General features: G+C 56.3%; 1 protein-coding gene across 2 annotated transcripts; it reads left to right on the top strand.

Moving 5' to 3' along the window:
• Positions 1-8679: 8679 nt before the first annotated feature.
• Positions 8680-27617, top strand: LOC105464049 (family with sequence similarity 78 member A). 2 transcript variants are annotated; one of them, XM_071078451.1, is made up of 4 exons: positions 15020-15299; positions 21078-21121; positions 22107-22228; positions 24325-27617. In XM_071078451.1, exons 1-4 carry the CDS (start codon positions 15152-15154, stop codon positions 24851-24853), a joined length of 843 nt encoding a protein of 280 aa, XP_070934552.1. In that variant the 5' UTR covers positions 15020-15151; the 3' UTR covers positions 24854-27617. The 2 variants fall into 2 exon arrangements, with proteins under 2 accessions (XP_011709972.1, XP_070934552.1); XM_011711670.3 differs by lacking the exons at positions 15020-15299; positions 21078-21121; positions 22107-22228 and adding an exon at positions 8680-9547.
• Positions 27618-27891: the final 274 nt, after the last annotated feature.

Below are 27891 nucleotides of genomic sequence, written 5' to 3'. Positions count from 1 at the left end.
AAAGGTTGCAGTGAGCCAAGATCACGTCATTGCTCTCCAGTCTGGGTGACAAGAGCAAAACTCCAACTCAAAAAAGAAAGAAAAGAAAAAAAAAAAAAGAAACAAATAGTCAAGGTGGGGTGACTGGGACCATGCTGGGAGGGATCCCATGGGATCTAGTAGGCTAACCCAAACACTGTAGCGGCCAGACATGGGGAGGCAGGATGGGGCCACAGACACTCCCCAAGGTGTCTTGTTGGACAAGGCAAGTCCAACCACCCTCTTCCCATGTTAGAGGAACAAGTGCAGGCCCAAGGTGGTGACATCACTTGTGAGGCCACACAACTGACCAGGGCCAGAGCTAGGACTTAAGCAGGCCAGTCCCTCTGACTCTGAGCCTTCGAGCTATCCTCCTAGCCACGTGTCCCACGGCTTCTCTGTTCCCTGCCTGCTCGGCCTCATCTGTCACTCATTCACTTACTCATTCAGTTTCACTCATTCACTCATCAACAATTTTTTTTTTTCTTTTTGAGACAGGGTCTTGCTCTGTTGCCCAGGCTGGAGTGCAGTGGCATGATCTTGGCTCACTGCAACCTCCACCTCCCAGGCTTAAGTGATCCTCCCACCTCAGCCTCCCAAGTAGCTGCAACTATAGATGCATACCACCACACCCGGTTAATTTTTCTATTTTTTTGTAGAAATGGAGTTTCACCATGTTGCGCAGGCTGGTCTTGCACTCATGAGCTCAAACAATCCGCCCACTTCGGCCTCCCAGAGTGCTGGGATTACAGACGTCAGCCACTGCACCCAGCCTTCACCAACATTTCTTGATGCCACAGTGTGCCAGGCCCCATGGAAGGACCAATGAGAAGAGTAAAGATGACCTTGGTGGCCCTGTTCCCTTAGACCAGTAGACCTCCCAGGATCATTGCTCTACCTGGGCCTTGTTCCAAATATTGATTGCTGAAAGGTGGGCTGGGGGTGAAGTGATTTACCAGGGCCCACAGCTAGTACAAGGATTCAGACCCAAAGCTCAACCTAAATCCCTAACCATCTGACAATACTACCTCTCTCTTACTTGACAGCAGGAATTTTCTGGCAGCTTTTGGTACCTAGAGCAGTTTGGACGTTGCAGACACTTGTTTTCTGTCTTTAAGAGTTTAAAATAGTTACCATAAATACCAACATGCATGTTTATCCCTGGTTTATACTTGACCCTTGCTATGCCTGTGCCAGGCTTGGAGTAAAGTGCACGCCCTACATCACCCAGTGTAACCAGCAAAGAAACTTCACAGACAGGCTTTTCACGCCCTTCACACAAAGGGGAAAACCGAGGCTCAGAGTTGAAGAGATGGAGCCAGGCCACTGCATGAGCCAGCGGGGAGCCCCGAGTCAAATCTCACCCCCCCACCCCTTGCCTTCTTCCCTCTTCTGCTCTCTGTTTTTTTTTTTTTTTTCTTTTTGTTTTTTTTGAGACAGGGTCTCGTTCTGTCGCCCAGGCTAGAGTTAAGTGGCGCGATCTCAGCTCACTGTAACCTCCGCCTCCCGAGTTCAAGCGATTCTCCTGCCTCAGCCTCCTGAGTAGCTGAGACTACAGGTGTGCACCACCACGCCTGGCTAATTTTTTGTATTTTCAGTAGAGACGGAGTTTCATCATGTTGCCCAGCCTAGTCTCAAACTCCTGAGCCCAGGCAATCTGCTTGCTTTGGCCTCCCAAAGTGCTGGGGTCACAGGTGTGAGCCACCACACCCAGCCTTTTAATTTTCTTTTCTTTTCTTTTTTAAAGCCCATATCCCTTTTGGACGCAGCATAGCCTCACCTCTTTATTCTGTGAATGTTTGGGGTTCTGTGTCCTGCTAGGAAAAGGCTCTTCCCCCCGGGGCAGGGCCTGTCCTCTATTTGTTCACTGGTGGGACCCAGGTGCTCAGGCAGTGCCTGGCTCATAGTAGAAGCAACTTCCAAGCCGGTCTTGAACCTGCTACATACCTGGTCATCAAAGACGATTGCCAGTGGGACACTACTGGGGGACTGATGGCAGAAAGGAAGGGGAGGCAGTGGGTGAAAAGCTCCACTCTGGGTGGGGCCGGCGGCCTGGCAGCTGCAGGGGAGAGGAGGGAGGGTCCGCCGCGGGGTGCACTGCCAGGAGGGCGAGGGAGCCCCGCGGAAAGCATTTTTCACCCCCGCCTCCCGCCCGGATCGCTTTCCCAGTTCGCATTTCTAAGGCCGCTCCTGGGTTATTTTGGTCGGGAAACCTGATCCTTCGCTGGGTTTATTTTAGCACCTTGGAGAACTCCCAGTCCCGCACCCGATCCCAGGCCGCCCCCTCCGTCCTTCCCGGGCGGCGGGGGGCGGGGGACCGCCGGGCTTGTTGTGGGGCGGCGCACCCCGCGCCTGGCCGCGGTAACCCGCGGTCCCCCACTCGCATCTCCTGCACGTGGGCTTCTGACCTCTCGGACGGAGGCTGCTGGGTGGGACTGGTGGTGAGGGGGTGCAGAGGGGCGGCGTCGGGGTGGGCGGGGCGGTGCTGAGCGCGCTCCAGCTCCGCGGTGCCGGCCTTGGGCTGCCTGAGTCTCCGGGCCTGGGCTGGGAGACTGCGTTCAGACGCGCGCCCTGCGGGGGAAGACGTTAGGCGCTCAGGGCGGTGGCTGGAGGCTCCCAGAAACTTCCAGGAGGATGAGGAAGCCGGGCCACTGCGGGAGTGGAGGGTGTTGGGGGGCTTCACGGGGTGGAATGCGAGGTCAGGAACCCTACCTGGGACCCTCGGTGGGCAGCGAGGAACAGTCCCTACCCGCCCCTTCCCGATCTCGATTCAGCCTCAGTGCCTCGGACTCAGCCCCACACTCACACCCAACACACTCGCATGTGCAGGCACTTGCACACTCACACTCATGCACACACACAGACGTGCTCACCACACTCTCACCAGTTCACACCCACACCCACGCAGACACACGGCCTCACCCACAGACACGCATGGACCCACACACACAACCAGAACACACACTTAAACAGATCCTTACACCCGCCAACTTTCATCCCCTCACACAATACACACACGGTTATACACAACTTGCACACACTTGCCCATCAACACGCACACCACATATGCTCATTCACACCATTACACACCCCAAGCACACACGGACATGCACCCACATGGCATGCAGGCACATACACTTACATGATGGACACACATACACACCCACACAATCACACACAACTGTCAAATGTAGCCTCACACACAGAGATGCACACTCACACCGTCATGCACAGATGCACATTCCCCCACACACCCTAACCCACTGCACACACACCCCACAGCCTCACACCCCACAGCCCTGGTGCACGCACCCTTCCTCCAGCTCAGCAGCAGACACACACATGTGGAAACAACTGACATACCTCCTGATTTATAGCCATTGATGCTGACTCATAACCATTTTGAGTATCAATGTGTACCTATTTATTATTGATGATAATTAATACCCTCATTCATGGCTCCTGGCATTATCCCCGACATCTCTGGCACGGGGATGCCAGTGCTGTTGTCTGGGCCTGGCTGTGACCCCTCCGCTATATCTTCCCAGTGCCTGGCCTGGTGGACGTGTCCGGTCCACACTGGGGAAGGAATGAATTCGAACAGTGGGCAGGTGGGCTGAGAAGCCCCAAGCCTCACTAGCCCTAGAAGCCATGTGGTTCTGAGCTTTGGCTGGGAAGGCCCCAGCCTCCAGATTTGCAGCCAGCACAGGCGGTGGTCGCGTGCCCTGTCATCCCCATGTGGCACCATGGCCCTCAGTGGAATGACGCTCTCGCTGAGTGCCAGGCCAGAAGACTTGAGTTCTAGTGAAGGAGGCCTCCCTGGAGGGCTTCACTGGGCCTTTGTTCCCCACCTGAAGGGGAGGCTGCTGGACCAGCTGTCTCTGAGATCTTGTCCCTACTCCCCTGGCCAGGCCCAGTCTGCCCCCTGTCCTAGTGAGGCAGGTCAGGGCTGCAGACATGCCCTGTGCCTCCATCTGCCACCGAGCCTCTCAATGTCCCCCACCTCCAGATACCTGTCTGGCTCTTTGGCCCCACCCACCTCCCCGGTGGACATTCCAAGCTTCGTCATTGGCTTTCGGTCTGATCTCCAACAGTTGGGGAGAGAACGCTGTCTCCCAGGGCAACAGAATTCCAGCACAGAACATTTCCATCTGCAGAACAGAAACTCTTGCCTCCCGTGAGCTGCCTTTTTGGCCTCTGATGACCCCATCCTTGAAGGTGGTGAGCCCTCGGAGGACCCGCTGTAACCCTGAGTGCAGAGTGGTCCCTGAGAGAGAAAGAGCCTTGGGACTGTCTCTAGTGGCCACTGAAAACAAGGTCCCCATACTGCAGGGAACGCTGGTGAGAGCACCCACTATATCCGAGTCATCCAGCCTCTGGGTCTTACAGCCGGGCCGCCTGGTTCCATCCACCCCTCCCTCTTCACCAGGCTTCAGTGTCCTCATCTGTAGAATGGGATGATGACAGGGTCGGGTCAACCCCTGATCACTGGGTTTCTCTGGATCAGGTCTGGGATCGTTGTGGAAAGCCACGAAGATGCTGTGTGCAAAGCCCCAGCTCACGGTGATACCTGTAAGGAGACACTGCAGCGGGCTCTTTCTGAAGGCCTCCCAGGGCCCTGCAGCTGGGCGGGGTCCTCGTTGTTTCTACTTCTGACTTGCTGTGTGGCTTTGGGTTTTCATGACTTCTCTGGGCCAATGTACCAGGAATTGAGGACCTTGTCCTCCCACTGACAACACTTTGAGCTCCCAAGTTGCCATCCCACTGTTCACCATCCCGGGTGGGGGGTGGGGCTGTGTCTCCCCACCCCTCCTCTTTCTCATTTTTCAGAGTCCAGGGAGCCTGAGGCCTGGGGGAGGGGAAAGGGGCCTGGGAGCAATGGGAGTGCCCTGTGCTGTTGGGCAATGACTCAAACAGATGTCCCCTTCCTCTGCTCTGCAGACGCCGGCACTTCACACGCGCGTGGATGCGTCATGAGCCTTCCACATATGCTGAGGCTGCCGTGGGTCTGTGCCCAACACCCACGGAGCTCCGGAAAATGACGAGCAGGAGGGAGGGCTGTGTAGGGAAGTGGCAGGGTCGGAGGGGCCTCGAGCAGGGGAAGTCGCTGGAACCCTGGTGGGCGCTTCAGAAGCCAGGGCAGGGAGTGCACGCAGGAGCCCAGCCCATTCACACCCCCTGCCTGGCACAGCTGCCCCCTCACTCAAAGCCTGCAAACAGGCCCGTGGACCGATGCTGACTGGTCTCTTCTCCTGCAGACTGAGATGACATCCTGTGCAGGGGCGATGTCAAGGGGGGGCAGGTTAGGGGAAAGGGGTCTTTTACTTTGCAAGCCCTCACCATGTGGGCGTCCACACACCTCTGCTGGTAGGACTCCCTAGTGGTCAGTCCCATCCTAGTTCTGAGGGGCTGGCCCCGGCTAGCAAGTGGGGTGTGCTTGGTGAAGAAGCTGAGTGTGGGCTTTGGAGCTGGTCAGATCTGAGCTGGCATCCAGCCTCTGAGAAGTCACTATCCTCTGATCCCTGGTTTTCTCTGTCTGTGGATCCCACCGCTCAGGGTCAAAGTCAAGGATAGAAGAGACAGTGCCTGCTCAATGTAATGCCTGACACACAGTGGGTGCTTCACAAACCCAGGCAGAGCCCAAGACGGAGGGGGACACTGTCACTCCCAGCTGGCCTTGAGGGGAGCCAACTCCTGGGAAATCACCTCCAGCAGCTTCACTGCTCACGAGGCGGTTCAGGGCTCTGGCCCCTGTCCTTTCCACGAGAGGGACGTGCAGCTCTGCCCCTGTTCATGGAGCCCTTGAACCTGTCACCTCATTTCCAGGACAGCCTTCCTTACCCTCTCAGAGCACCCTGGCCAGGCTGTCGGGGGGATGGGAGTCGGGAAATGAAACAGACACCTCAAAAGCGAATACCTTCCCTACATATAAACTGAGTAGTGCACAAGAGTTGTAGAAGGCCCTGTGAGTGCCAGAGGGACAGAATGTTTTGTAGGGGCCATTAGTTCATGGAAGAGAGAGGCCACTTCACGTGGTGAAGAGGCCATGGAAGACTTCTCCCTGGAAATGGACATTCATGTGGGGCCCCGATGTAATCTGTGTGCTGTCTGGGGTTCTACTGTGTCCAACAGGCCAAGGGGCCGCCTCTGTGGCATTGGCTTGGCTCCCCTGCCTTGGTCCGAGTCAGTGGGACTAGGAATAAGTCACCTACTAGCTGAACTGGAAAGGGACCACCTCCTCACTAGCTGGGGACATGGGCCACAGCAGTGCTGGGGTGAGGGTGTGGCTGGGTGAGAGGGGGAGGCCACCCTAGCCAGCCACTTCCTGCTCCATGGCTGGGTCAGTGCTGCTGTGAGATGGTCTGGCTGTTCACCCTTCAAAGGAGAGACCCAAGAGTGACCAGCCCCTCAGCCCCTCCAGCCCTGCCCTTACACACTCAGCGTGCTCTGGCTCTGGGGCTGGCTGGAAGCACCTGCCCTGTGCCAGCTGTGGGCTCCTGTGGAAGTCAGAGTCATGGGGATGGGGTGGGGATGAAGAGCGTGGCTTTAATGTAGCTGCCAGATGTCCTTATATCACAAATTGCTTGGGCTTTCCCTAGGGCTGGCTGCAAGGTAGGGGTGGGGTTCATAGCTCTCCCATGGCTGTATAGCCTCACGCTCCTTTTGAGCCCCTGCACTGGGACCACCGGGCTCCGAGTCTCAGCTGGGACACCTCGGGGAGACGCCGGGAAGGACCTTGGGCAAATCCCCCAGCCTCTCAGCTCTGGGTGCCTGTTCTGAGAAGTGCACATCATCACAGTCTCCCTCCACAGAGAGGCCGATGTGGCTGAAACGATGCTCTGGTACAGCACTCATCACACAGCTGGGGTCCAACAGGCAGCCAGCAGACCTGCTAGAGGGGACCCACCTCTCCCCAAACTTCTCTCTCCTCCCCCCGACCTTCCCAGCCTTGGAGCCTACAAAGCCCCCGCGCTGTCTCCACCAAGCCACTGTCTCCCTGCAATCAGGAACCCCAGGGCAGGGCAGCCCTTCTGCGTGTGCTCAGAGCACCAGAAAGCCTCTGGTCCCTAGAGTTCAAAGGGCACAGGGAGCAGCCCACCTGGCCCCGAGACAGCAGCGGAACTACACTACCCAGAATTCCCGGGGCTGGCCAAAAAGGAAATGTCGTTTGTTCAAGGAGAGGCTCAGCTCCCCGAGCAGCTGCAGAGAGAGGGAGCGAGGGGGAGCGAGGGATTACCAGAGGGAGGGCGGGCTGTGTGCGGGGAGCGAGGGTGGAGAGCCGGGCGGGCGGGGAGGAGGAGGCGGCGCCCGCCCGCCGCCGCCGCCGCCGCCGCCGCCGCCGCCTGCGGACCTGCATCCCCGCGGGGCCGGCGAGCGGGCGGCGGTCCCTGCGTGCGCCGGCTGCGCTTGGCCGGCGGCGGCGAGCGGACGCGGGGGCCGGGCCGGCGCAGGGGCCGAGTTTCTGCAAAGTTTGACCCGGTTGCCTTTCCGATGCTGCAGCAGAGCGAGGCAGCGCGGGGCGCGCCAGGCGGCTGCGGCGCGGCGGCGGGGCTGAGCGGCGACAGCGCGCTCACAATGATCATAAAATAAAGGAGGCGCGCGGGGTGGGGGCGAGAGAGCCCCGAGCCTCAGCCCTCCGCCCCCGGCCGCCCCCCGAAGCCCCGAGCCGGGAGGAGGGTGGGGGCCGGGGGCACTCACGCCGGCCCCAGATTCCAGTAGAGCCAAGGGACAGTGCCCGGGGAAGGGGGTGGGGGCGCCCCAAGAACGTGCCCGCGGCTGGGTCGGGGCGTTCGGAGGGCTGCGACCCGGCCAGCAGAGCGGCCCCCGGGGCAGGTGAGTCGGCGGCGCCGCCCGGGTGGGGGCGTGCGCGCCAAAGTTCCCCGGCAGCGGCGAGCGCGCCCGACGCGCGGGACCCGGGGCTGCTCGCGGCTGGAGAGGGGCGACAGAGGCGCTTGACGCGGCGGGGCGGGGGCACTACGCTCTCCGAGGGCCGGGGGACCCCAGCAGGGAAAGGGGTGCCCGCCGGATCCGACGGCCCTGGTGGGTGGCGCTGTGCCCAAGGGGCCGGAGGGACGGGGTGGGGAAGGGGCACCTGGCGCTGGCGGCGCGGTGGTGGGGACAGCGCAGGGCAAGTGCTCGTCGCCCCCTGCAGCAACAGCCGCTCGCCCCCCACCCCGCCCCCGCCAGGGACGGTATCAGCGGAGATGTCACGGGCGGCTATTATTCGCTGGTGCGCGCGGTCGTGCGGTCGCCACTGACGGGGCGGGCGCAGGGGGCGGGGGCCGCCGCCTCCGGGGAGACCGCCCAGAGCTGCGCCGTCAGCTCCGCAGCCCGCGCCCAGCGCACACGCGTCGCCGCCCCCGCGCGCCCCCCGCAGCAAAGTTCGGCTCAACTTTGAGGCGGGCCTTGACGCGCTGTCCCTTCCACCTCCCACCAGGTCCTCGGCGGCCGTGGCGAAGCAGGCGGCGGCGGCTGGAGCGCAGCCCCGGGACCCTGCACGGCGGCCGGCAGCGACAGCGGCGAGGGGACGCGGCGTGCCCGCGTGGGGACGTCCGGCCGGCGCCCGCGAGTGGGCGCCGACGGGGACCCGCGCCGCGCTCCCCCGACACCGGCGAGCGGCCCGAGCCCTGAGCTCGCCTCCTGGAAGCCGCGGGTCGGCGCTTGCCCCGAGGGCGCCGGGACCTCGGCCGGTGGACAGAAACTGCTCTGCAATTGATTCGGCCGCGCCGGGCGGGTGCGGGTGCGGGGCCCGGAGGGAGCGCGTGCGGAAGGCCGGAGGGCAGGAAGTCAGGCTTCTGCAGCGAGGGTGGCGCGACCGCACGGGGACGGAGCCTTCCTTATTTATGAGTCTGCCGGCGCTCGCCTGCTTCCTCCGAAGACTTGAGGGAGAGTCTGCGAGCTGCCGTCCCCGCGTATGAGGCACAGAAGGGCCGGATGTCAGAACGACATAATTATTCATTAAACTACAAACTTTTCTTTTTTTAACCCAAAGAATATCGGTGATTTTTGTCCACTGCAAGGAGAAGAAGAGCGAGCCCAGGGCTCGTGAAATGCAGCAGAATCCTTATTTATAAACAGGCCGAGGTAGTGATATATGCGACCCCCCCTCTACTCAGTGACTTTTCTATCCTATGGATATCGGTCTTGAGAGTTGAGATTGGAGAGCAGCGCCGTCTGCACTGGGTCCTGCAGCCTCCGTCCTTTCAATGCCTGGTTTTCTCTGTGACTGCTGGCCTTCCCTGGAGATCAGAGCGCTCCTGTGTGCCATGGGCTGTATTCAGAGCATCGGAGGTAAAGCCAGAGTCTTCCGGGAAGGGATCACGGTGATTGATGTGAAAGCCTCCATCGACCCCGTCCCCACCAGCATCGATGAGTCCTCCAGCGTGGTGCTCCGCTACCGGACACCCCACTTCCGGGCCTCGGCCCAGGTGGTCATGCCTCCCATCCCCAAGAAGGAGACTTGGATAGTTGGCTGGATCCAGGCGTGCAGCCACATGGAGTTCTACAACCAGTACGGCGAGCAGGGCATGTGAGTACGGCGGAGAGCCAGCTCTGGGAACTGCTAGGGATGGCCGAGCTTGGAGGCCTGGTGAGGGGCGGCCCATAGTGGGGAAGGTGGAGATACCATGGAGACAGGACCCAGGCCAGAGAGAAGCTTTAGGCAGGTATGCAGGTGGCCTCCTTGGCCCGGTGTCTCCCTGAAGAGTTTCCCTGTGGATCTAGATTGGAGTCACAGTTCTGCACCCTACCCTGCCACTGTTTCCCCGGGGTTCCTCTCTCCTTCCTTGCAAGATGCCGAGAAAGCAGAGGAACATTACTCCCAGTGTTTCCTGGCAGAGCAAGCGTGCCGTCCGCCTGAGGAGTGTTAGTGCCATCAGGGGTCACCAGAGAGGCTGGAGGGCTGCCCTCCAGGCCTCTGGCCCTGTGGGGGCCCATGGCAGACACTCAGGCACTCTGCAACTCCCAGACCGGTGTGTTCAGGGCTTTGCGATTGGGCCTCAATTATCTCTCTGGCTTATACGAGTGCGTGCGAGGACCTGGGGGAGTGCTTCGCTATTCCAAACGGCACTGTGTTTGAGAGCACAGTTAGTTTTACAAGCCCGATTTCTTCACAGTGTAGCGCTTTCTGTCTCCAAGGCAGAAGGCCACTTTAGGCAGGCAAGTCCAGTGTTCCCCCGGGGAGGCCCTAACAGCAACAGCAAACAGGAGCCTCTCCTGCAGCCCCGAAGCCCCGTCTCCAGAGTGTGCCTAGGGTACTGGGGGTCCCGGTGAGGACCCTGGGGCCCTGGGGCTCCTTTCCTGGCCTGCTTCCTGACCCCAGAGAAGGCCGTCCCCATGGTGAAAATAGCTGTTTCTGAGCATGAGGAGGGCTAGGCAGGCCCTGGTGGGTAGCCCACCCATGCGGCCCCCTGACTGGCCGCGGACACTCCCAGAGCCCCTCTCAGCGTCTGCCCTGTGCAGCTTCACTTCCCCGTTTTGCAAGTGGGGAAAAGAGGAGAATTTCCCCAGGAGTTCGAACTTATCACAGATTTAAGAACCTCGTGGGCCACCTGTAAAGGAGAGAGGGGTGGAGGATGGCGGGACACCAAGTCTGGTGGCTTCTCTACTTAATGACTGCAAAGTTCTAAAGGAAACATGAGGATCACAGTAACCCTTAAATCCAGCGTGTGACTGTGACCATCCCAAAGAGGTGCATGGAGAGCACATGCAGAGGCTCTCACCGGCCGTCTCCACCAGCCTGGTATCTGTGCCAAGGCTTTTGCGTCTCAAGAGCAGCTAGTAATCCAGTTCAGGCCGGGGGCTGCCTTTCTATTCTAAGCAGGGAAACATGATTCTTAGTTATGCAGTGAGGACCTTTTCTAAGAACCCTTAAGCCCATAAACCTCCTCGGGCTTTGAAGGCATCCGGGACAGTTGTAGAAACAAAAGTCTTCCTCGGGGTTTTGGGCTAAGCCTAGTTGATTCCCTAGAAGGGGTTGGGAAGCGGGTGTCGTCTTCTGAACTTGGAAAGACTTGAGCACTCGTCGGGACTGTATTCTAATGAGGTTGGTGCAACGTGTGGTGGGGAGGCCACAGGCCTGACCCAAGGTACAGACTCCAAGCCTCAGCTTCCCCTTCCGTGCACCCGGGCTTCCGATGTCTTCACTAAGACTCGTTCTCCATCTGGTGACCCTGAGTAGGTGAGGGTGATGTGGCTGGAGCCAGGCCTGAGATTGGGAACTGAGGCAGGTTTGCCCTCCCTGTGCCAGTCCTCACTTCCTGGTTGGAAGAGCCTCATGCCTTCTTAGGCAGATGTGGGCGGGAGGCCAGGCTCTGCCACTTCCCAGGATGTGACCCTCGGCAAGTCCCTTTACTGCTCTGAGCCTCAGTTTACACATCTGCAAAATGGGGCTGGCGATAACCCCTTCCCCATGGCTTCTTGTGAGAATCACTCAAGCCAACCAAATTTGCCATGCAGTCAGCCCTGCGCCAAGCTCGTGGTGAGTCCTCACCGCAGGCAGTCATGGGATGGGGATCGTCCTTAGCGGTGTTGTCACTGTTACTGTTATTCCATCAGACGTGAGTGGCTAAAACTACAGAATTAGGACAGATGTCAGCCACACTGTGCAGTGAATCTTCTCCCCAGGCTGAGTCTTTGTCTGTCACGTAGGGCCCACTTCCTGAGTGTAAAACTTTTTAAAACAGTGTAAGGCATGAAGAGCTTGCGTTTTCAAGTGGCTCCAGACCATTTTCCTTGCTCTCCCTCTGCCCCTGACGTTTCTCTTTGCTCCCTCTCGTTCTCGGGACTCCTCTTTCGCTGCAGGGAGCCTCTGTGTCCCACCCAGCTCATTCTCCCTGGGTGCACTGGCTGTGTAATCCCAGTTGGGGTACACAGGGACCAGCCCCAGGGACAGGATGCAGTCGGAGGCTCCCTGGGAGGGGTGGCTTGGAGCAGTTGGGCAGAAGGGTCCACGTGTCCTGGCTCCTAAGGCCTTGGCCAGGCAGCCCCCGGACTTCCATTCCGTGTCTGTCCATGAGGGTGAGAACTTCCCGTAGGCTGCTGTGAGGATTCAGCGAGAGGCCAGTATGGGTGGCTGTCCTGTAGCTGAGCCGTAGAGGAGGAGGCTGCCGAGTACTTATTAGTAATCAACAGAATCAGCCTAATGGGCTGAGTGGCCAAAAAAGAGAGTCCCTTGAAGGGCTCATGCAGAAGGCCAGAATGTGGCCTTACTTTAGCTCCTTGCTGAATGGAAATAGAAGCATTTAGGTGGGATTTAGTTATTTTTTTTTTATTTTAATTTTTATTTATTTATTTATTTTTTGAGACAGTCTTATTCTTGTCCCCCAGGCTGGAATGCAGTGGTGCCAATCTTGGCTCACTGCAACCTCTGCCTCCCGGGTTCAAGTGATTCTCTTGCTTCAGCTTCCAGAGTAGCTGGGATTTCAAGCACACACCATCACGCCCAGCTAATTTTTATATTTTTAGTAGAGACGGGGTTTCCCCATGTTGGCCAGGATGGTCTCGAACTCCTGACCTCGGGTGATCTGCCTGCCTCAGCTCCCAAAGGGCTAGGATTACAGGCGTGAGCCTTAGGTGGGATTTAAAACCCCTTCCTGTCTCCCCTGCCCCTAGGCCTTCCATTTTCCAAGTTTTTAAGCCTTGTGGCATGAAGGAAAGGGAACAGTGGTTGGGGTGACCAGGAACCCCAACCGGCCCAGAATTGTCCCTCTGCTCTGCCTGGCCCAGGATCAGGTAATTCTTTGTGCTGGTGGGGGGTGTCCTGTGCATGGGTAGGGGGCTGGGCAGCATCCCTGGTCTCTACCCACTGCATGCCAGGAGCACATCCCCGCAAGCTGTGACAGTCAGTAATGTCCCCGGGGAGAGCCCGATGTCCCCAGGAGGGGCTATGAAATCACACCTAGTGGAGGACCGCTGGACTTGACCCAGACAATTCACATCCTTAAAATGAAACCTAGGCCCTGTGCTTTAGTGGCCCGGGGAAGGGACAGCCAGGTAACGAGAGCTAGGTTAGGGCTTTCATTCTTTACAAATGGACTTGTATCCAAAATGTTAATTCCAGATACTTAACCGAAATCCGTCATACCCCCAAACGTTATCCCTGCTTAAAATTAATCCCTAAACCAGGAGGATCACTTTTTAGAATGACATTCTGGGTTTGAAACATTTGAAATGGAACAATTAAAAAAAACAAAACAAAACAACAACAAAAAAACACACACCATCTCAGTAATACCCTGACTTTTACAGACAGAGCTGGAAAAGAGTGAGTTTCTCTGTGCCAGCATGAGAGGATTCTATATGGCTTTGGGTCCAACCCACATCGCTTTAAAAGCCAACCCCCCCCCCCTCCAAATTGTTGGAGACACCTGCCTCCACAGCCCGGCCCCCGCAATTCCTCAACTGCCACCTGTCAGCTGGCACAGAGTCTTCTAAGTGACAAGTCACAATTTCTCGCCTGTGTGGGAGAAGTTCCACGTTGTCCCTGGTTTGCCCTTCTCTGGAGCCCCCTGGGAACCTGGCCCACAGCCACGCCCATGGCCAAGGCCAAGGCCAGGGGCAGTTTATGGCTCTGGAGTCTGCCAAAGGGCAGACTGGGTGGGGAGGAGGGGGAGCAGCTCAGATGGAAAGGGTTTCTTTGGGTTGATGGGGACACTGCTCCATGCCCATGTGTAGCAAGGTCTGAACCCTAGCTCCCAACCCTTGGGCCAGCCTCTTAACCTTTCCAAGCCTCACTGTTCCTGTCTGTGAAATGGGAATTTGAGTTCTCCCTCAGGGTTGTGATGATAAGAGCTTAACCCAGCACCTCACATATACCAGGCACTCAATATATGGTAGCCGTCAATACCACAGCTATGAATCATGATACTGACAATGTCTTATTCATTATGCGGTGCCTGTCAGAGTCAGCGGAAAGGTGGCTGTCTTGTTGCTGTTGTTACATTATCCCTTCTCCTGGGTTTCAGATACCTGTCTATAGCATGAATGCTGTCACTGTGTTACGAAAGGTCAGTGGGGCCGGGCACGGTGGCTCACACCTGTAATCCCAGCACTTTGGGAGGCTGAGGCTGGCGGATCACGAGGTCAGGACATCGAGACCATCCTGGCTAACATGGTGAAACCTCGTCTCTACTAAAAATACAAAAAATTAGCCGGGCGTGGTGGCGGGCACCTGTAGTCCCAACTACTCGGGAGGCTGAGGCAGGAGAACGGCACGAACCTGAGAGGCGGAGCTTGCAGTGAGCCGAGATCGCACCACTGCACTCCAGCCTGGGCGACAGAGCGAGACTCCATCTCAGAAAAAAAAAAGAAAAGAAAAGAAAGGCCAGTAGCCAGCCTGGACAACACAGTGAAACCCTGTGCGTACAAAAAATACAAAAAAATTAGCCAGACACGGTGGCGCATGCCTCTAGTCCCAGCTACTTGAGAGGCTGAGGTGGGAGGATCACCTGAGCCCGGGGAGGTCAGGGCTGCAAGTGAGCTGTGATCGCACCACTGCCCTGCAGCTGGGGCTACAGAGTGAGACCCCATCTCAAAAAAAAAAAAAAAAAAAAAAAAGTCTAGTGGGAAAGGACAGGGCAGGGGTGGAGGGACTGCTGGGTGCCACCCAGCCCTGCAGGGATGACCCTGAGAATGGCTACCTCGGGCGCCTTCCCACCTGCCATCTCCCAGCGTCCTCCCCAGGAACTCAGGAAGGCCTCATTTTATGATGTGGTCACAGCGTCTAAGACCTGAAGCTGGTTGCCCGAGCAGTCTTGCTCAGCGCCAGCAGATCTGGGGACAGGCCATGGAAGAATGTCCCTGTTGACCACGTGGCCTCTTCCTGAAGCCGGGGCCTGAGCGTCAGTTGTGCAAAGAACAATTGAGGAGGAGGCTTCCTCTCTGTAACCGGAAGGCGGCCTCCCCCATCTGCTGGGCCCTGGCGGAGGCGAGGGCGGGGTGGGTGGGAGAGGGAAGTCCTTGTTTCAAGGCTTTGGGGTAGGAGGAAGTAGGGGGGATGACCCAGCCAAAAGAGAGCTCCCCCAGGACCAGCCCCGGCCAAGGGATCGCTGCAGCCCTCATCCACCGTCCAAGCACTGGAAACAAACATTGGAGACGTGCGAGGCGCCACTCAACAGCCGTAGTAATCAGGGAAATGACAAGTTACATACTGACATCCTTTGTTTTGCTGATCAGAGTTGGGTGCAATGAAAAAGATCAGTGGTGCCCAGTGTTCGGGAGAGGGGAGCGTCTTCACCTGTTGTTTGTGGGAGGACAGTTGAGGCAGGCGAGGATGCTGAGAGGTGAGCCTGGCTGTGCCTGTTACCGTCCACATGCGCAAGCCCTTCAGCTCGGTGGTTGTACATTTTTTTTGTTTGTTTGTTTGAGACGGCGTCTCGCTCTGTCGCCCAGGCTGGAGTGCAATGGCCGGATCTCAGCTCACTGCAAGCTCCGCCTCCCGGGTTCAAGCGATTCTCTTGTCTCTGCCTCCCGAGTAGCTGGGATTACAGGTGCCTGCCACCACACCCGGGTTTTTTTTCTTTTTAACATATTTTTAGTAGAGACGGGGTTTCACCATGCTGACCAGGCTAGTGTTGAATTCCTGACCTCAAGTGATCCACCTGCCTCAGCCTCCCAAAGTCCTGGGATTACAGGCGTGAGCCATAGTGCCCAGCCTGTACTTTTAGAGTCCCTTACAGAAATTTTGTGCCCCTAGCTCAGGGCCTGCATATTGGAGGCGTCCAAAAAAATAATCTACTTGGCCGGGCGCGGTGGCTCAAGCCTGTAATCCCAGCACTCTGGGAGGCCGAGACGGGCGGATCACGAGGTCAGGAGATCGAGACCATCCTGGCTAACACGGTGAAACCCCGTCTCTACTAAAAAATACAAAAAACTAGCCGGGCGAGGTGCCGGGCGCCTGTAGTCCCAGCTACTCGGGAGGCTGAGGCAGGAGAATGGCGTAAACCCGGGAGGCGGAGCTTGCAGTGAGCCGAGATCGCGCCACTGCACTCCAGCCTGGGTGACAGAGCCAGACTCCATCTCAAAAAAAAAAAAAAAAAAAAAATCTACTGAACAAGTGAGTTAATGATCACGTGAACGGGGAAGCAGCACATAAAGATGTACATGGGCCGGGCGCGGTGGCTCACGCCTATAATCCCAGCATTTTGGGAGGCTGAGGCAGGCGAATCATCTGAGGTCAGGAGTTCGAGACCAGCCTGACCAACATGGCGAAACCCTGTCTCTACTAAAAATACAAAATTTAGCGGGGTGTGGTGGTGCACGCCTGTAATCCCAGCTGCTCAGAAGGCTGAGGTGCAAGAATTGCTTGAACCCAGGAGGTGGAGGTTACAGTGAGCCGAGATCATGCCACTGCACTCCAGCCTGGGCAACAGAGCGAGACTGTCTTAAAAAAAAAAAAAGCACAAGTAAGGATGTTAACTCCAGCACGGCTCCTAATAGCAAAAAACCAGGAACAACTCAGGGGTCCCTCAAGAGGGAGTGAAATTATGGTCTGTCTGCAGTGCAGACTCTGAGGCAGGGCTATAGGCCCTGAAGACAAGGTAGAGCTATGGATACTCCCACGTGGGGAAATGGTACATTGTTGTTACATTTTTGTTTCAAGTTATCAAACAATATGTGGGGTAGTAACCCATTTTTGTTAAAAAGAAAATACTGAAGTTGGGAGTATATCCTGTGTGTATGCAGAGAGCAAGGTCCCAAAGGATGTTTACCGGAGTACAACACGGGGCACACGGGGAGGGGCGCATGGGGAGGTAGGTTTCAGTTTTCACTTGATATGCTGTTTTTTTTTTTTTTTTTTTTTGCAACGAAGTTTCACTCTTGTTGCCCAGGCTGGAGTGCAGTGGTGCGATCTTGGCTCATTGCAACCTCCGCCTCCCGGGTTCAAGTGATTCTCCTGCCTCAACCTCCTGAGTAGCTGAGATTACAGGCGGGCGCCACTGTCCTTGGCTAATTTTTGTATTTTTAGTAGAGACGGGGTTTCCCCATGTTGGTCAGGCTGGTCTTGAACTCCTGACCTCAAGCAATCCGCCCTCCTCTGGCTTCCATAGTTCTGGAATTACAGGCGTGAGCCACCGCGCCCGGCCTAAAAGTACTTCTTTTATAACTAAAAATTTTTTTTCTTTTTTTTTTTTGAGACAGAGTCTCGCTCTGTCGCCCGGGCTGGAGTGCAGTGGCCAGATCTCAGCTCACTGCAAGCTCCGCCTCCTGGGTTTACCCCATTCTCCTGCCTCAGCCTCCCGAGTAGCTGGGACTACAGGCGCCTGCCACCTCGCCCAGCTAGTTTGTTTTTTTTTTTTTGGTATTTTTTAGTAGAGACGGGGTTTCACCGTGTTAGCCAGGATGGTCTCGATCTCCTGACCTCGTGATCTGCCCGTCTTGGCCTCCCAAAGTGCTGGGATTACAGGCTTGAGCCACCACGCCCGGCCTATAACTAAAATTAAACAGGCTCTGTTGGTCTTTCCTCCTTGTGTTAAATCCCAGTGATCCACTGCTGTGCCTGGGTTAAGAGGGGTGGGGTTGGCAGGGAGAAGGTGTCTGGGTCCCAGAAGGAATGGGGTTTGTTGTGGTGGGGGAATCCCCGCGGGCAGGCCCTGTGGGAGGCGAGACCTCCAGCCCTTCCCTCACTTGGTGAACAGGTGTTGGGGAGACCGGGAGAGCACGGCCTGGTGACCTGGTGGTGGTGGGGACAGCCCAGGGGGCCAGCAGCACGGGGGGAAGTCAGGAAGCCAGGATGCCTGTCCAGTGTGGAATGGGGGTTCTTGGGCAATCATTTCTTAAAAATTGTAAAGTTTTTACAGAATGAGTACTTTCTGCAAATTTTATCAGATCATAAAATCCATACCGTTGGGGGGTAGGTAAAATAATTCCTAACTTCCTGCCTGGTCCGTGTGAGGGGCTGAAACCAGGGCTGAGCAGGAGACTCTGTGGCATGGGCAGGCCCTTGCCCTGGAGCCTCAAGTCTTTATCTGTAAAGGTGTTTCTTAAGGTGCCCAATGTGAGCCGCTTGTAGGAGGTGGAATAATATTTGAGTCAATCATTTAAGGTTAAGGCTAAATTTTGTTTTAATGCAACATATTTAACGCCTATTAGAACATATATCTGTATATATAGCATATCCAACCTGCTATTTCAAAAGTGTTTCTAAATTTCGTTGACTTTTTTTTCTTTTAGAGACAGGGTCTCACTCTGTTGTCCAGGCTGGAGTGCTGTGGGGCAATCCTAGTTCACTGCAGCCTTGACCTCCTGGGCTCGCGCAATCCTCCCACCTTAGCTTCCCGCATAGCTGGGAGTATAGGGACGCACCACCATGCCTGGCTAATTTTTAAGTTTTTTGTATAGATGAGAGTCTCTTGCTTTGTTGCCCTGGCTGGTCTTGACGTCGTGGGTTCAAGCAATACCCCACCCTCCAGCCTTAGACTCCCATAGTTGATTGTTTTAAAAGCTGATTAGGTTGGGCACGGTGGCTCATCTCAGCAGCTTGGGAGGCTGAGGTGGGAGGATCGCTTAGGTTCCATTAGAGGCTGGTGGGGTAAGAGCTGGGTCAGATTGGGGACCTTGGCCCAGTGACTTCCCAGCTGTGTGACCTCGGACCTGGCCTCTAACTGCCCTAAGTCTCCTCCATGAAATGCACCCCACAGCCCCAGCCCCAGGGAGGTGTGGTGCCCGGCGCAGCCTGTGTGCTTAGGGAGTGGTACCTGCTGTCAGCACTTGCTAAGGAGACCGTCCAGCAAGAGGCTCTTGCAGCTGCAGCCCTGCAGGATAAGCAGAAGCTCAGAGCAACTTTGGGGGCCCGGGACTCCTCACAGAGATGCCCTGTGGGCTTTGGGGGAGACCCAGCATGTACTGACAGCCATTGATCCTGGCCACAGACATTGATAGTGCCTGAAGCTGGGCCAGGTGCTGTGATACATCCCAGATATGTGGTGATGGGTGAGGCAGGCCTGGCCCTGCCCTCATGGCCTCGTGGTCTGTCTGGGAAAGAGACTGGTAGCAAATGAGTGCATCAGTATTTAATCACCGTCATGAACAGGCCACAGGGCAGTGGGATGAGATCCAGTGGCGTTGAATACCGGGAGGCACCTGGCCCATGTGGAGCGTCCAGGCAGGCTTCTTTGGGATGGTGGCTGCAGAGCTGAGTAATGAGCAGCTATGAGCGAGGACAGGAGGAGTAAGAGGGGAGAGGAGGAGGAGGAAAAGGCGGTGGAGGAAGAGGAGGATGAAGATGAGTACGAGGATGATGCTGCTCCCGGTAGAAGGCCCTGAGAGGGAGGAGCATGGCCCGCTGCAGCAGCTGAGAATGGCTGGGGCCCTGGAGCCCAGGGAGGATGTGTGTGTACACGCACGTGTGTGTACATGTGCATGTGTGCACGAACACAGGGCTCTAGGCTTCAATTGCGTCGGTTTTAAGGGCATAGGGGAGTCATGGCCGGTTTAACAGGGTTGGAGCCATGCCATCGGATTTGTGTTTTTAGAAGATCGCTCGGGCTGCTTCTGGGAGGGGAACAGATTGCAGGAGGCTGGGAGACCAGGGAAGGGTAAGGCCAGGGTGGAGGCAGAGGAGGAGAAGGGGCACAGCCTGGAAGGGCGAGGGAGAGTCCGGGATGGCACTGTGTCCCGGAGACACGGGCCTCCCCCATTGCTGGCCAGGCCAGTAGCTCTGTCCACCCCTTTCAGGGCTTCGTGGCGTGTGGTACCTTGGCATGTGGTGCCAAGCAGGTGCCCTGCAGATGTTTGTTGGGTGGGTGACGATGGGACTCAAGACAGGGATGCTGCGGGAGGCTGAGGAAGCCACTTCAGCCCAGGAAGCGTTCTGAATCCTGGGTTCCAGCTTGGACTTGCCTGCTTGTCCTTTGGGGTCACTAGGAGGATGGGATTGTGACAGGTGGCCCTGCCTGCCCCTGCCCACAGCCATGGAGGTGAACGGCCTGCTGGGCTCCTAGACTGGACAGCTGCCCGGGGCCTGCACTCAGAAGGGCCCCGAGCGTGGTTCAAGGCTCTGCTGTCACCGCATTGAAAATCTCAGGTTGTTTACAGCCGGGCGTGGTGGCTCACGCCTGTAATCCCAGCACTTTGGGAGGCCAAGGTGGGCAATCACCTGAGGTCAGGGGTTTGAGACCAGCCTGGCCAACATGGTGAAACTCCATGTCTGCTAAAAAATATATAAAAATTAGTCCGGGCATGGTGGCTCACGCCTGTAATCACAGCACTGTGGGAGGCTGAGGTGGGTGGGTTACCTGATGTCAGGAGCTTGAGACCAACCTTACATGGTGAAACCCCATCTCTACTAAATAATTAGTCGGGCATGGTGGCACATGCCTGTAATCTCAGCTACTTGGGAAGCTGAGGCAGGAGAATTGCTTGAACCCGGGAGGCAGAGGTTGCAGTGAGCTGAGATCATGCCACTGCACTCCAGCCCAGGCAGCAAGAGTGAAACTGTCTCAAAAAAAAGGAGAAAGGTGGTTAAGATATTGCTTAACTTTAGACTTTTAAGTCAAAAATAATGGGAAAATTTCAAGGACAACTACTAAAAGAATAGAATTAGAATGTTTAAATCCCCAGTAAGTAGAAAAATACCAATAAAATCTGTAATCAAAAGAATGGTGGGCAAAAAGCATTAAACTGAATAGCAATTTTATAGAGAAGAGAAACAAGTTCATATAAAAATAATTCGGCTGGGGCGGTGGCTCACACCTGTAATCCCGGACACTTTGGGAGGCCAAGGCAGGCGGATCACCTGAGGTCAGGAGCTTGAGACCAGCCTGGCCAACATGGTGAAACCCCGTCTCCACTAAAAATATAAAATTAGCTGAGCATGGTGGTGGGTGCCTGTGGTCCTACCTACTCAAGAGGCTGAGGCAGAAGAATCACTTGAACCTGGGAGGCCGAGGCTCCAGTGAGCAGAGATCGCGCCACTGCACTCCAGCCTGAGAGACAGTGAGACTCCGTCTCAAAAAATAATAATAATAATAATAATGAAAGGTCAGAAAAGGCTTCAGGTCAAATCAGGGCTACCTGGTCTGGGAGAGGCACACCTCTAACTGCTCATGCCACCCTCAAAGTGTCTCCAGAAGCGTCCACTGACTGCTGTTGGTTGGACCAGGCAGTGAGTATCAATACATTTAATCATCACAAAAACCTGGCAGGCAGATGTCGGCGGATTGTCCGTGGGCTGCTGATGAGACGGTGGAGGATCCGCGCGTCTGTGACTGGACCACAGTGCAAGCAGCTGGGGCTAACAGTAGACCCTGGGCTGCCGCAGGTGCCCCTGAGCTACGCATCCCCAGCACCCCCAGGTGGGGGGAATCCATACAGCCTGGTGACGATTTGGCCCTGGCCCGCATGACGCAGTGCTGTCTGCCAGTCCAGGAGGCTCCTCACCTGCCTGTGTCTGAGCCAGGGCCTGGGAGTTTCAGGACTACAGAAAGGAAAGGAAACCCCAAGGCTGGGGTCAGGAAGAGGAGGGTTGTTCTGCTGCTCAGCCTCACTCCTCCAAACCAGGCCTTCAGCTCTTTGCAAATGAAAGGGGCCAAGGCCAAAGCAGGGTTCCTTATGCAAGTTTGCTTTCTGCCCTGAAAAACCAAAAAAACGGGAATCTGTTCCAAACAAGTGTAAGCACTGGGTGAGGACAGAGTGGACGTTTCCTTCTGAAATAGGAGACCCGGCCCCCAGTGGGCAAAGAGGCTCTGACTCACTTCTTCATCCATGCGGGGGAGCGAATGAGCAGGCTCACCCGTTGTCATCCTGCCTGCTGCTGTGGGCCCCCCCAGATCTTTGGAATTACTGGGTACTTCCAGACAGTGAGGTTGTCTGAGCTTCCTCCAGGTTCCCTGAGTCTGGGGTGCTCAGGGGCTGGGCAGGAGATGCCCATTAAGCAGGTGTTACTCTAATGAGTGAGCTTTTCAATGAGATGAACAGGAAAATTGGCAAAATCATGTTCCTAATCATTCCTCCTATAGCGGCCCCAAGTTTGCTAACTGCTAACATTATATGATGTGTAAGTAGGGGAATACATTTTTTAAATTATAGTAAAGTCTATGTAACATTTTATAAAATTTACCATTTTATTTTATTTTAATTATTTTTTAAAGACAGGGTCTGGCTCTGTCACCCAGGCTGGAGTGCAATGGCATGATCTCGGCTCACTGCAACCTCCACCTCCCAGGTTCAAGCGATTCTCCTGCCTCAGCCTCCTGACTAGCTGGCATTACAGGCACCCACCACCACGCCTGGCTAATTTTTGTGCTTTTAGTAGAGACAGGGTTTCACCATGTTGTCCAGGCTGGTCTTGAACTCCTGACCTCAGGTGATCTGCCCACCTTGGCCTCCCAAAGTGCTGGGATTATAGGTGTGAGCCACAGCGCCCAGTCCAGAACTCTTTTCATCTTGCAAAACTGAAGCTTCGTCCCCAAGAAACATCAACTTTCCGTTCCTCTTTCTCCCAGCCCCTGGCAACCTCCATTCTACTTTCTGTCTCTATGAATTTGACACTAGGGACTTCACGTAAGTGGAATCCCACAGTATGTGTCTTTTTTTGGCTGGCTTATTTCACTCAACGTAATGTCCTCAAGGTTGATCTGTGTTGTAGCCTGTGTTGGAACGTCCTTCCTTCTGAAGGCTGAAGAACATTCCATTGTATGTATATAGCACATTTTGTTTATCCATTTATCTGTCGTTGGACACTTGGATCGATTCTACCTTTTGGCTATTGTGATTAATTCTAGGAACAGGAATGCTTTTTTTTTTTTTTTTTTTAAGGTAGAGTCTCGCCGTGTTGGCCAGCCTCGGCCTCCCAAAGTGCTGGGGTTACAGGTATGAGCCACTGTGTCGAGTTGGGAATGCTTTTTTTTGAGACAGTCTCACTGTGTCACCCAGGCTGGAGTGCAGTGGCACAATCTCAGCTCACTGCAAACCCAGCGTCTCAGGTTCAAGCAATTCTCCTACCTCAGCCTTCTGATTACAGGATTACAGGCGTCTGCCACCATGACCCACTAATTATTATTATTATTTTTTTTTTGAGACAGACCCTCACTCTGTTGCCCAGGCTGGAGTGCATGGCATGATCTCGGCTCACTGCAACCTCTGCCTCCTGGGTTCAGGTGATTCTCCTGCCTCAGCCTCCTGAATAGTTGGGACTACAGACATGTGCCACCATGCCTGATTAATTTTTTGTATTTTTTTTAGTAGAGACGGGGTTTCACCATTTTGGCCAGGCTGTTCTCAAACTTCTTTTTTTTTGTTTTGTTTTGTTTTTTGAGACGGAGTCTCGCTCTGTCGCCCAGGCTGGAGTGCAGTGGCGCGATCTCGGCTCACTGCAAGCTCCGCCTCCTGGGTTTACGCCGTTCTCCTGCCTCAGCCTCCTGAGTAGCTGGGACTACAGGCGCCCGCCACCTCGCCCGGCTATTTTTTTGTATTTTTTAGTAGAGACGGGGTTTCACCGTGGTCTCGATCTCCTGACCTTGTGATCCGCCCGCCTCGGCCTCCCAAAGTGCTGGGATTACAGGCGTGAGCCACTGCGCCCGGCTGTTCTCAAACTTCTGACCTCATGATCCGCCCGCCTTGGCTTCCCAAAGTGAATTTTTGTATTTTTAACAGAGAGGAGGGTTCACCATGTTGGCCAGGCTGGTCTTGAACTCCTAACCTTAAGTGATCCGCCTGCCTCAGCCTCCCAAAGTGCTGGGATTACAGGCGTGAGCCACCATGCCTGGCCAGGAGTGTATTTTTAGCAGTAACTTGTTCCTGGGAGTACCCGCTGTGCACATAGGTGAGCAGAAGGCACAGTGGGCGCAGGCTGTCCTGAGCTTCCCTGTTACAGGTGCCTTGGTGGAAATGGGCGCCCGGGTCCCAGGCTCCACCACTTGGCCAAATGTCCTTTGGGAAAGGTAGCGTCACTGTCCACCCCCAGCCCACCCCTTTGCTTTCTGTATCTGCAGCGTGGGGTTGCATGGAGAAGATTGTCTGTGAGCCTGTAATGTTAAATTAAGGGGCCCCTACAGCCTGGGGTGGGCTCCCAGGTGCTACTGTATCCACGGCCACATGGGAGTATGGGATCCTGTATGTCCCAAGAGCAACTTGGGCCAGGCCGGCCACCTTTTTCTGTCCGAGGGTTATGATTATAACAGCGGTAGTGATGACAGTGATACTCCCAGCTGTTGTCTGACCCCCTGCCCCCAGAATGTCAAAGGGGACCGGGTGGTCTGCTGGGTCCGTTCCATCCTCAGGGCCCGGGACAGCCCCTGGCCTACCAGGGAGACACAGAAAGCCCTCCTTGAGTGACCGAGTGAGTGAACTGGCCTTCCTTGTCCTCAGGTCCAGCTGGGAGCTCCCCGACCTCCAGGAGGGCAAGATCCAAGCCATCAGCGACTCTGACGGGGTGAACTACCCCTGGTACGGCAACACCACGGAGACCTGCACCATCGTGGGCCCCACCAAGAGAGACTCCAAGTTCATCATCAGCATGAACGACAACTTTTACCCCAGCGTCACGTGGGCCGTGCCCGTCAGCGAGAGCAACGTGGCCAAGCTCACCAACATCTACCGGGACCAGAGCTTCACCACCTGGCTGGTGGCCACCAACACCTCCACCAACGACATGATCATCCTGCAGACGCTCCACTGGCGCATGCAGCTCAGCATCGAGGTGAACCCCAACCGGCCTCTGGGCCAGCGCGCCCGGCTGCGGGAGCCCATCGCCCAGGACCAGCCCAAAATCCTAAGCAAGAACGAACCCATCCCGCCCAGCGCCCTGGTCAAGCCCAATGCCAACGACGCCCAGGTCCTCATGTGGCGGCCCAAGTACGGGCAGCCGCTGGTGGTGATCCCGCCCAAGCACCGGTGACAGCCAGGGCCACCCGCTAGGTTAGACTCGCAAATAATAATACCGCTGAAAACAAAACTCAGACTCACTCTTCAGTCATTCAGCAAGATACGACCATTCTACCCTCTCCAGCGGGCGGATCTCACTGTGCTGAGGCCCCCCGGGAAGGCCTCCCCGGCGCTCAGCACCTGCTTCCTTTCAGGGAGGGGGGAGACCTAAGCGGGACAGACAGACCCCACGTGCGCCCTCAGGGTCACCTCTGGTCTCCTTGCCTCTCCTTTTGCTCACAGCTTCAGTCACTCACCCGTAACAGATTCCCTGAAACACTGCTTTTTCCGTTTTTTAAAAAAACTCCTCTTATGGGGGTTCAGGGGCAGGAAGAGGAGGAGCCGATTAGGAGGGAAGCTCCGGCCCCCGATCAAAGAGACAGATCCGCACTGCTGCCGATTTGTGGCGCTGGCCGGCCTTCCCTCCCCGGGTCCCCCTGCCCTCTGTCATGCGGCCTTATGTAGACTTGCTTTGCCAAACTTTTGCCTTAAGCTGAATTTAAAGGAAGAAAACCAATTGGAGAAAGAAAGCAGGATCTCTTTTCTACCGGACTTTTCCTCTTCTGCCACAGGTGGAGGGAGGGGTGGGGTCGCCTGGGAGGGTCTCTTGAGCCTTTCTTCCCGGGTGTCTTGGGAGAAGGGTGAGGATGGGCGTTTAGACCCGAAACCAGCTGCTCACTCTTTCTTTTTGGCAGAAACAAAACCACAGGCAGATTCCGCCTGAACAGCCCCTTCTCTCCCTCCACCCCCAGGTCTCATCCCGGCACCGGTGGAGAGGGGCTGTGAGCTCTGGCCAGGGGGTGGCTCTGCCAGCGGCCTGGCCTCTTCTCCCCTCTCTTCCCAGCAGCCTTAACTTCCCTTGGGCGGCTCTAGGAGGAGAGAGGGAGGCTGCTGTGAGCCCAGGGAATTTTCACCCTCTCAGTCCTCGGGACCCACCCCCAGTGGAGTCCCTGGCCCTTCCTCCAGGTGTGTGGTGGTTTCCTTCTCCATCCACACTGGTCCCAAATGCCTGGGGGCCAGCCGCCCGGACCGCCGACACACAGCCTCAGTGTTAGTCTCAAAGGTAAGGAAGGCGTTCACATCCCTTCTTGCAGGGCATTTTAAGACTTGAATCAGGTGGGCCCCGGCCCCTGTGGCTGGCCGGCCCCTGGTGTACTGTAAAAGGGCCAAGACAGGGCTCGTTCTCAGGGGCGCCCCTCCCAGGCCTTCGGGGCAGCGGGATGGTGCAGTCAGGCTCTGGGTGCCACACTGATGGAGGTAGAAGGCACCTGAGCTCTAGGGAAGTCTTGGGAGGCAGTTGGCCGAGCCCCTGCTTCCTGTCCTCAAAGAAGTGAATCCAGGCTAAGGGCTGGGAGGCCTGGGTGGGCTCATGGTAGAGAGGGGTCAGAGCCACTCTGGAGGCTGGGCTGGCACAGTGGAGAGTGACAGGTGAGGACAGACGTCTGGAAGCCCATCCCTGGGACCTGCCATCCCTCGGTCCCAGGTTACTGGAGCCCCAGGGCTTACTTAGTCCTGACCCATCGTGCCAGGGCTCTGGGCAGTGTCTGCCTTGCGGCCACTTGCAGGGGCTATTAGGGGACATCCCACTGAAGCCATGTTCCTTCCAGCTTGCCAAACACACAGCTACCCGCCCGGGGCCCACACTCAGCCTAATAATAATCAAGCACAGAAAACCATCCATTTAGAAAAATAATCAATTTCTGCTACAGATGAGCCACTTGTAGGAGTCTCCGTGACAGCATGGGACGGTGTGGGCACCGAGGTCCCTGCCCCGCTCCTTTGTCCACGGGCTGTTGCGTTTATTCAAGGGGTGCTTAATGACCGTTCAGCCTCTGCCGTCTGTCTCCAGGCCCAGCTCGTGCCAGGAGGCCGTCCTGGGACACACTGGGCTGGAGCTGCCGGCTGGCACGGTGCTCAGGGGGCCCCTGGTGGGGGCCAGGACCTCCCCACAGAAACTGCAGGTTCTCTCTTGTGAGGATGGAGGCTGTGCCACCCGGAAAGGCAGTAGCCTTGGGGGAACATCGGGTCCCAGCTGCACGTCTGAGGACGGGTGGGGACGGGGCTGGGACTCGGCCTTCATTCACTGGAGACTTCTCCACTCAGGTCTTTGTTGCACTAAAGCAGGGACAGGACCCTGGGGGTTCAGGAGGCGGGTCTCAGGCTGCTGGGTTCTTCCGGAAGTGGGACTGGAGAGCGGAATGGAAAGGGGCTTCCTGAGCTGCTGGGGGCTGAAGGACCCCCAAATCCGCATTTCTTGAGTGTGAGCAAACACTCGAGGCAAGAGCCAGCACCCCTCCCACTGCATGCCCGGCCCCCGGCCCACCTTGCCCCCTGACCCACCTTCACCTGTGCCCCTTCTTTCTACCCTTCCTTCCTCACTGAAGAAGGGCTGGGAAGACCCTGGAGAGGCTGCAGGTCTGTCCACAGACACTCAGCTAAGCCCCAGTCTGCTCCCTCAGCCTCCTTGCTCATGTTGGAGCACAGACCCCAGGCTTCCTGCCTGGGGCCCCAATTCCTCTTATGTCCCCCAGCCCCGCCCTGGCGTGGACATCCACTCACTCCTTCCAGCAATAAGAACCGTCCTTGGTCGTGGAGAGTACTGTGAAACAAACCAATGCACTTACCAGGAGGCACAAGACTCTTGAAGAAGATGTAAAATGAACCTTTTTTTTTTTTTTTTTAAATAAAAAACAAAAAACAAATATTCATAAAGAGAAATAAAATGTAATTTTAAAGTAGGCTTGGCTAGGTCCTGGATGTTTCTGAAGTGGCGATTCACTTTGGGGTGGGTGGCTCAGCGGTGCTGGCTACGGGGGTGAACGTGTTTGGGGGGCAGGAGGATGGGCTGAGGCTGGGATCCTGGTGCTCAGGACCTGGGAAATGGGAGGAGGGAGCCAGTCTTTGAGGCCTGCTCCTTCCAGCTGCCTCTGTTCACAGCACCAGCTCCGGCGAGAGCAGCCCTGCGGTCTCAGCCTTGCACCCACAAGTGCCCCTGCCAGTGCCCTGCCTGGA

Source organism: Macaca nemestrina, chromosome 14 (assembly GCF_043159975.1).
Source record: "Macaca nemestrina isolate mMacNem1 chromosome 14, mMacNem.hap1, whole genome shotgun sequence".
NCBI classification, from domain to species: Eukaryota; Metazoa; Chordata; class Mammalia; order Primates; family Cercopithecidae; genus Macaca; species Macaca nemestrina.
The sequence above is the reverse complement of the archived record's forward strand: the minus strand, read 5'-3'. Positions and strand labels throughout refer to the sequence as shown.

Excerpts from the sequence above, each read along its gene's own strand:
- LOC105464049 (XM_011711670.3), top strand. The coding sequence starts at position 9,225 with ATGCCTGGTTTTCTCTGTGACTGCTGGCCTTCCCTGGAGATCAGAGCG. Across the intron at positions 9,548-24,324 it reads CAGTACGGCGAGCAGGGCAT|GTCCAGCTGGGAGCTCCCCG; the intron begins GTGAGTACGGCG and ends CCTTGTCCTCAG.